The 9,554-nt window shown below is 40.3% G+C and overlaps 1 protein-coding gene across 7 annotated transcripts in view; it reads right to left on the bottom strand.

Moving 5' to 3' along the window:
- Nucleotides 1-9,554, bottom strand: part of pdhx (pyruvate dehydrogenase complex component X) — a 16,060-nt gene that overhangs the window by 2,494 nt on the left and 4,012 nt on the right. For 5 of the 7 annotated variants that reach the window (XM_016563956.1, XM_016563957.1, XM_016563962.1 and 2 more), the window contains 9 exons: nucleotides 9,339-9,439; nucleotides 8,848-8,908; nucleotides 8,679-8,811; nucleotides 6,459-6,557; nucleotides 2,661-2,823; nucleotides 2,270-2,417; nucleotides 1,746-1,804; nucleotides 1,269-1,427; nucleotides 1,008-1,072 (listed from right to left, as the gene is read on the bottom strand). In XM_016563956.1, coding sequence (XP_016419442.1) covers nucleotides 1,008-1,072; nucleotides 1,269-1,427; nucleotides 1,746-1,804; nucleotides 2,270-2,417; nucleotides 2,661-2,823; nucleotides 6,459-6,557; nucleotides 8,679-8,811; nucleotides 8,848-8,908; nucleotides 9,339-9,439 — 988 coding nt within the window. Of the gene's footprint in view, nucleotides 1-262; nucleotides 422-1,007; nucleotides 1,073-1,268; nucleotides 1,428-1,745; nucleotides 1,805-2,269; nucleotides 2,418-2,660; nucleotides 2,824-6,458; nucleotides 6,558-8,678; nucleotides 8,812-8,847; nucleotides 8,909-9,338; nucleotides 9,440-9,554 lie in introns of those variants that run through there. The other 2 variants (XM_016563958.1, XM_016563959.1) reach the window with 2 other exon arrangements.

Below are 9,554 nucleotides of genomic sequence, written 5' to 3' on the forward strand. Positions count from 1 at the left end.
GGAAATTTCAGTTTTGACAATATGGGACCTTTAAAATAATAAAACAATCCATGCCATGACCCCTTTAAATATCGAATTAATGAAAAGGAAGCAAAAACAATATATAGAGAATTAAATAATGAATTGAGTAATTGTTTGCCTTGACTACCAGCTGATGTTGACAAACATTACATTTATTTCTCTAAGTCTTGGAATAATAAAGGAGTCATGAATTGAGAAATCAATTCAAGAGAAAGAGGTCATTGTACTAAAAAAAACATACAGCAAATTTCTCTAAAACAGCTTTTATTGAAACCGAGCTCGTGTTTTCTACTTCCTCCTTTTCCTTGCGTAATACAGGAGATGCGCAGACACAGAACAAACGTCCACCCCGTCATCACCTCTGACCCACCGCTGGCACAAGCTAGTGACGGGACAGATACTATAACAGCATTAACATACATTTATGTTTGCTTCTATTCAACTCATTTGTAAATCGCTTTGGATAAAAGCATCTGATCACATGTAATGTAAATGTACGATGTTATAGCACTTTAAACAGAATATTCTGTACAGAATAACGGCTCGAACACTTTTTGTGGTCTTGACACTGACAAGACTTCATTCACCTCAATGGAAATCATAATTACTGACCCCTAAAACATAACATTGTAATTTTGATTTGATGGGGTCTTTAGGTGAACTTTGTTGATCCAGTCTGACCGCTTCTGATCTTAATTCCAGCAGTAAATCCATTCAATCGGCTGATTCAATGTAAATATCAGACTATTTCTACTTCTCTAATGAACAGGATGAGGAGAGTTAGGCCAGATGATTTTCACTGAATATCTGTTCCTCACACTACTGTAGGCTTTAGATCACCTGAAATATAGAGCACTAGTCGCATGTAACACCTTTATTGTGCTTTCAGTGTGTTTTTTTTGTAATTGCAATGAAAACATTGACCACTGCAATTCTTTGGAAGAAAGTTATACAGGTTTTACTCCAAATAATGAAATGGTACTCACCTGAAAGATCCTCCCTGATACTCCTCTGGTAACAGCTTCCCGTCCCGAGCTTTCTGCGCCAGAGCCTGAAAGAGACAGACGAAGCCATGTGAGAACAGAACAGAGCTCTTTCTTTAATATGCTAATGATGCAACACAACAATCATTAAATAACACCTCAGATCTCACGTGCTTACATAATCAGCGTTATATTCCCTGATGGAAATTCACCCATATGCACTCGGAGCTTAACTCTGATGATTATTATAGGATGTTAAATGACCTTAGCGGTAGCAGCGATCTCCTGCAGCCCTTTGTTAGCAGCATCTTTGATGATGGGGGTTATGAGGCCCCGTGGTGTTGCCACGGCGATGGAGATGTGGATGTAGTCAAGAGCCTGCGGCCCGTCACCGGACCACATCACATTCACCTCTGGCATCTCCTGCGGGACACACGCATTTTACAACACGTGTAAATGTTCGTTTATGCTCAAGAAGGCAATAAACACAGGGAATGGACTACTGTAAGCAAGCTGATCGTGGGAAATATGTAAATATCTTGTGTTGCTTCTGAAAGGCAGCACATATATATATATATATATATATATAAAAGATCCTTCATTTGGGGTAAAACTGTGTCCTATTTAACACTAACAGTGGCTAATGAATGAATGACATCACGGTCTAATTTCTCATAAAGAGTGGAAATGAACACCGCTGTGAATGAATGATTTGATACAGTACTGTCATTCATGACTTACTCTGAGTGAGACGGCAGTCGCTTTGATGATGAAATCATTGACTGACACCTTGATGTCCTCTGAACACACAAACACAAAACACTGCTGTTAGCACACGGCTGAGACGCTTTACAAACGAACGAATCTGAGGTTAATCATCAGTGCATCAAACGTGTGCTAATGTTTTCACACAGAAATCATGTTTCATCACCAGTGTAGTCCAAACAAAAAGACAAAAGACAAAAAGTCTGCGTAAACATACCTTTAAAAAAAATGTATTTATTATTAAATCATCTTATTTTTTTTTACGGAATTGGAACTGGAATTGTTTTTTTACTGGCATTCCAGGTTTTTCGGGAACAGAGATAGATGGAAAGGGAGGTGGGGCGGCCTGAGGAATTATCCACTCATCACAGACATATTATTGGAAAGCAGCACATAAACTTCACTGTCCTCAAAGCACAGGCAGTCTAACACCAATCATCTGTCTTGCTGTTCTGTGTGGATTATGATTTTCTAGCGTGATGTAGATGAAGGTGTCCCACCCGTGGCCAGCTGTTTCCGGAGCTTCATGACGGGCCCAAGGTCACAGTCGACCGAAGCATACGCATGAGGAATGGTGCTCTTGGACTGCGTCAGTCTCTGTGCAATGACTCTCCTCACATTAGAGGCCGGGATCTCCGTGAACGTGCCCTGAAAACTCAGTCATTCCACAGCGACATTTTATTTCCCCTTCTCATATTTTCAGCACAGTTCATTTAGAATAAACTCTCCGAGGCCTGAAGCCACAGCCCCTCCACGATACTTACTGAAAGATTTTATTTTACAGCAAAGCTTGATGCTACACCGTTTATTCTAGAGAACTGTGTGCTTTAAAATGTCTTTTTTTTTTCCCTCCAGCATGACCATATAAAATGAAACGCAGCATCCGCTCACCGGCATTCCAGGTTTTCCGGGCACAGACAGGGCTGGGAAGGTGGGGCGGCCGGTGCTCGGGGCGATGGGTGGAGAGACGGAGACCGGGGCAGGAGGAGCGACCGCAGCTGCTGGAGGAGCTGAGAGCCTTTCACCACTCTGATTCAACAGCTTCAGAGCATCTCTGAAAAAACAAATTAATTCAATCAGGCACAGAATCAGGACAGCTGATTGCTGATCACTTTCATTTTGACGTGAGATGTACAGGAGTTTCAAAAGTAAATTCACCAGGGCTGCAACTAATGACTACTCTGATAATCTAGTAATCTGGCGATCACTGCTTTGATTAGCTGGACAAAAAAAGTCTAATTTTATTTATTATCTCATCACAATAATAAATGTTCTCCTCCATACAGTGTGCAAATTGAAGTCAATGAATCAAATAATGTGTATAAAAAAAGGCTTATATAAACATTGCAATTTGAATTTGAGGATTCACATTAAAAACAAAACAGCAGGACAGTGTAAAATCACAGAATTATAATAACTGATAATAAAGAAGCTTTAATGTAAGATTGATCAGCGGGAACAAACGCACATCCACTCCTCTGATCAGTGTAACAACGTTCCTGTGAGTGAAATGTATTTTATTAGTTCATCAGCGCCTCTGCTGCAGTCCAATCACAGCTCAGAGTTTTACTCTTCACATGCACAGCGGTACACTACGGTACAAAGACACAGTGTTGTCATGGCAGGAAAAAGATTCCCTCTGAGCTACAGTTCAATGAAATCAATAGAAATCATTTAACATCAACACTTTAAATTCAATGAAAAATATTTTTGTTGTGATCAATAAATTACCATAAAAGCCTTATGACTCAAATATTTTACATTAAAAAACATGAAATTGTGCAATATTGTTCTGACGATCATTTGAAATCTTATCGTTTCCATCTCATTCTACCAATTAGAGCAGCACATTGGATTTGGACTGAATGTAAGAGTGTACCGCAGCTTTGAACAGAGACTGAAAGGGTTAGTTCACCCAAAAATGAAAATTGTCTTGTGTTTTACTCACCCCCGAAGCATCCTAGGTGTTTATGACGGTCTTCTTTCAGACGAATCCAGTCGGAGTTATATAAAAAAATTGTCCTGGCTATTCCAAGCTCTATCATTGCAGTCGGATGACGTAAGACGCGCGGCGTAGCGTAATTAGTGACGGATGCAGAGAGACAACAAAACAAAACGCCGGTCACGAATTAGAAGTACAAACTGAAGATTTGCAAAGAAAAACGTATGATGAGAGAAAAGTGTTTATTACAGTTGAAATATGGATATTTTTCTTACAAAAACACATGGATTCGCTACAGGGGGCCAGGGCTCGACAGTGCTAGCATTTCACTCACATTTGCGACTAAAAATAGATGTGTGCGAACTGGAAAATGTATTTAGTTGCACGTGTGCGAATAATTATTTATTTTTTACCAAAAAAAACATCATAATTTCATAAGACAGAGCGTGACAGAAACAGTAGATCATGAGGAGGATATGGAAGAGGAGGGCGATGAAAACGTAAAAGAGGGACCAAGCGGCGATAACGGTCGGTTTATCCTCCACTGCTGGTAGGAAATACAATTTTAATCCACAGTGGCAGAAAACATTCCCATGGCTCATTTTTGAGGACAATTTGTACTGCAAGTACTGCAGAGGACAGAAACAAGTGGGCAACTCTGCCTTTGTTAGCGGCAACCCTCATTTTACACGAGATACAGTACAAAAACATGGTAAATCGCGGAGGCATGCACTCTGCTGAGATGCGTACATAGAATCAGAATGAGCTTTATTGCCAGGTATGTTTACACATACGAGGAATTTGTTTTCGTGACAGAAGCTTCCACAGTGCAACAGAATGACAGTGACAGAACAAAAAAAAACACAGATAATAAAAAATTAAAATTAAAAAATTTTTTAAAATAGAACAAGTAAATAAGGAATAAAAAATATACAAATCGACAATTGTATGTACAGGTATATAACAATAGACAGTTGTATGTACAGGTATATTATGTGCAAATTGAAATGTAGACTGAGTATGTGTGTTAGATAAATAAGTGTATGAGTGAATAAATAGTGTTGTGTGTTCCATAGTTATTGTCAGGTGTTTATGAGATGGATTGCCTGAGGGAAGAAACTGTTCCTGTGTCTGGCCGTTCTGGTGCTCAGTGCTCTGTAGCGTCGACCAGATGGCAACAGTTCAAAGAGGGAGTGTGCTGGATGTGAGGGGTCCAGAGTGATTCTGCCAGCCCTTTTGCTCACTCTGGATAAGTACAGTTCTTGGAGAGAAGGGAGGGTGCGTCTTTCAGTCAGGTTTCCGTGAAACACAGAGCAGCAGAGTTTGAAAAATCCTTATTTGTCCAGGAGAGCAGAAGGAGTTCGTCCGTTTTGTTGGGTAGAGAGCGGAGGTTCGCCAGATGGATGCTAGGCAACGGCGTCCTGAATCCGCACTGTCGGAGCTTCACAAGCGCGCCGGCTCGCTTCCCCCAACTACAATGTCCAGCAAAACATCAGAATAATCGAAAACCGGTGAAATATCAGGTGGTGTGTTCTTCTGAATGTCCAGCAATTCGTCTCTGGTGAAACTGATTGCAGGGATATAACTAAAGAAAGGACAAACTAACAAAAACATAAAAACAACTGCGGAGCACGCCACGGAGGCAGCCATCAGCGTCGGCGCCATCGCGAAAGCGATGCAATGAAATAATCAATCACAGTCAGGCATCAATTAGTTTGCCATTAGCTTTGTAGACATATTGGATTCACATATTAGATTTTCATTTTTGGGTGAACTAACCCTTTAACGCTTCTGTATGAGTGCTTCTATCATGTGCTAGGAGATCCTCATAACAGAGATCATTTGCATTAAAGTCAGATCTGTGAAAAACAGCCTGGACTGTGTTTCAAAAACTCTTTAAGTCTAATGCGATTGTAGAATCATTAGCACTGACCGTCTCTATGATCTGCTTAGCCTTTAGGTGTTTTTAAGTGTCAGAGATTTGGTAAAAGTGGTCATAAATATCTATTTTAAATATATTTGGCACAATCAAATCAAATCAAACCAATCAAATTTTCATGGAGAAAATGTATATATAATAATGATGATGATATCACCCCTATAATATAACCTGGATAATCTAATAGAAATGCATATTGTGTCCCTCTTTCTCGCAGCTGAACTGTCATCCTCAGATCTTCAGTGGATTCGAGGTATTAATAGGTGTCAGTTTCTTTGTTTCTATGGACACCCAGAAAGAGGAGGCTGCATTGCCATGGTAACGTGTTAGTAATGAGCCTGCTCAGTGGGATTCTCTGTGTGTGTGTGTGTGTGTGTGTGTGTGTCTAACACCCTCCATTTTGAAAGATCATTAAACTAAAAATAGATTTACTGGAACACTGTATATGAAAATTGTATTGTGCACACACACACATAATATACATACAGTATATATATATATATATAATATGAAACCTGCACAGCTGTGTGTGTGTGTTTTTGTGACATGAGGACACAAATTTGTTTAATGACATGGGTATGACAGGTATTACAAGGAGAAGGTGACTTATGAGGACATTGCCCCATGTCTCCATATTTCAAAACGCTTATAACGTTTTTTTGAGAAAGTAAAAATGCACAAAGTTTCCTGTAAGGGGTAAGTTTAGGTGTAGGGAGATAGAAAATACAGTTTGTACAGTATAAAAACCATTAAGCCTATGGAATGTCCCCACAATTCACAAAAACAAACCTGTGTGTGTGTGACTCACTCTTTAGTGATGAGGCCGCGTGGACCTGTAGCTTTTGCCAGATGAGGATCCAAACCATGAGTGTCCAAAATGTGTCTCGCAGCTGGACTCAAGCGCAATCTGTCCAAAATCACATAAGAACACACTGATATCAATGCCACACACAATACAAAGCAAATGAATGCCTGCACTGTCATGTAAGACCAGGATGACTCTGCTATTGGGTGCTGAGCTTTTGTGATTGCCAAGCCACAATGAAAATGCTACTGTACAAGATGTTTGTGTGTGACCAAGTGTTTCCCTGAGCTTCATGACTGAATCATAAAAGCGGCGGCAGAAGAGTGTTTAATACACATGCACACGTGGACGTTACTTGAGTGACTTTGTGACTGTATTTATGATCCAGTCCATTACAACATTTTATGCCCGCATGTTTGCCCTCCTATTCTCATTTTGGCATTTAAATATGTCATGCTCTGTGATTTATTTAAATTATTGCTGTGTGTGCTAGAGGGCGAGACACCCTGACCATAATAGAGCTGATCTGAATTAGTTACCTTCACACCTGGCAGAGTCACCACATGTCTAGTTACTCACATTAACTTCTGACATTTGACAATAATCTTCATTTAATTATTTAATAATTTCAAACCTAAACTGCTTGTGACACACATTACACAGCATAAATGTGTAGACCCCCCCCCCTGAACCTTCAGCGATTTCTCTTTACACAGAAATCATATTAGGGTACCTTTATAATATAATGTTCCAGCAAGTCTGCTAGATCAGCTATCAAAAAAGCATGTCAATACTAATCAGAAAAATAAGATCTGAATTAAAGTCATTAAATATTGTGATGCAAAAATGAGTACACCCTCCAGAAAGTTACCAAGTTAAACCATAGCAGGCCTTCACTTCAGCCTTCTTTTTGTGATGATTGATTTTTGCTAAGAACAGAGCAGGAGAAATGCAGAGCAAGTATCTCAGAGCTGGCAAAAGCTGAGAAGAGTGACTGCAGCAGCTGAAACGCACGGCCGTCCTACACACAGGAAGCAGCTGCTGCAGCCACAGCACAAGACAAAGCCCATATTAACAGAATGAAGACTTATAGGAGTCCACACTCTTCTCATGAGACAAAGACTATCATTCTGCATTCAAGCATCCAAAATGTAAAATAAATTCACACATGTAACACAAGAGCTTGGAACAGAAATCTCCCTCTCCCCGTGTTGTTGGGCATTTTTTCAACATGACAAGGTGAAAATCCTTCGTTGGACAAGTATTTCACGCGTCATGTGAACTCAGTGCCAAGAAGGGTCACGTTGGAGGACATACTGTGCACTAGACCCCCCCCCCTGAACCTTCAGCGATTTCTCTTTACACAGAAATCATATTAGGGTACCTTTATAATATAATGTTCCAGCAAGTCTGCTAGATCAGCTATCAAAAAAGCATGTCAATACTAATCAGAAAAATAAGATCTGAATTAAAGTCATTAAATATTGTGATGCAAAAATGAGTACACCCTCCAGAAAGTTACCAAGTTAAACCATAGCAGGCCTTCACTTCAGCCTTCTTTTTGTGATGATTGATTTTTGCTAAGAACAGAGCAGGAGAAATGCAGAGCAAGTATCTCAGAGCTGGCAAAAGCTGAGAAGAGTGACTGCAGCAGCTGAAACGCACGGCCGTCCTACACACAGGAAGCAGCTGCTGCAGCCACAGCACAAGACAAAGCCCATATTAACAGAATGAAGACTTCTAGGAGTCCACACTCTTCTCATGAGACAAAGACTATCATTCTGCATTCAAGCATCCAAAATGTAAAATAAATTCACACATGTAACACAAGAGCTTGGAACAGAAATCTCCCTCTCCCCGTGTTGTTGGGCATTTTTTCAACATGACAAGGTGAAAATCCTTCGTTGGACAAGTATTTCACGCGTCATGTGAACTCAGTGCCAAGAAGGGTCACGTTGGAGGACATACTGTGCACTAGTATGTTGCACGTTTGTTGAATTGAATCGAGGCTGCACTCATTTGTGCAACCCTTCATTCAAGCAAAATCACCTAATTTACAAATTTTTCAGATATTGATGACATATTTTTTAAGCATGTTTAATAAATTGCAATTTTGTCTTAAACCGTAATTGTGACAATTAAAATATAATACATCTTTATGTCCAGAGGGGGTATTCTGTATATAAAAACATTTACAAACAACATCTGTTTGCAGATACGGACTGTTTGGGTGCTGAAGGTGTGGTGGTCAGAGGAGGGGCGGGGTCAGCAGCAGTGGGCGTGGCTGCAGTGGGCGGAGCTGTGGTGAGTGTTACTGGCTCGAGCGCTGGAATCTCCACCCGTGTCCAGTCTTCACCTTCACTGACAATCTCCACCCGTGTCCAGTCTTCACCTTCACTGACCATCAGTGCTATGAGAGTTCCCAAACGCACACCTCGACTGCCCTCCTGCACCTGAGACAAACACAGGAATGAGCTTTCTCTTTACTGGCTCAGCTGCAGTTAAGTCACGTATGTGTATAATTAATATGCCACATTAATATGCAAATTGTGTCATTTTAAAACAAAGGTGTGTGAGATAATATCTGTGCCCACTAGCATCACCAAATGGTCTCCAAACAGGTTTCCCTAACATCAAATCATAAATGATGACAAGTATTGATTTTTTTTTTAAGGGGAAAGCTAGTATTATTGTGGGAGTTGAGCAAAGCATTGAATGGAGATAAAAAAAGGGGTCAAAAGTCAAAATATTCTTTGTTTTATTTCCATTCATACAGGGTTTGTTTATCTGTCTCAGATCTCACACTCTCTACTGTCATCGATTCATATAAAATTACAAAGTTTCGGTATCGATTCAATATCTCTCTGTCATAAACACACTTACGAGTATTTTAGCAAGGATTCCATCATCATTGGACTCCATGATCACCACAGCTTTATCAGTCTCAATCTCACAGAGAGCGTCACCAGCAGCCACTTCATCACCTGTTCACACACACACACAGACACGCACACACACACAGACACACACACAGACACACACACACAGACACGCACACACACACAGACACACACACACACAGACACACACACAGACACA

The sequence above is a fragment of the Sinocyclocheilus rhinocerous genome, unplaced genomic scaffold (genome assembly GCF_001515625.1).
Source record: "Sinocyclocheilus rhinocerous isolate Xijiao unplaced genomic scaffold, SAMN03320098_v1.1 scaffold1401, whole genome shotgun sequence".
NCBI classification, from domain to species: domain Eukaryota; kingdom Metazoa; phylum Chordata; class Actinopteri; order Cypriniformes; family Cyprinidae; genus Sinocyclocheilus; species Sinocyclocheilus rhinocerous.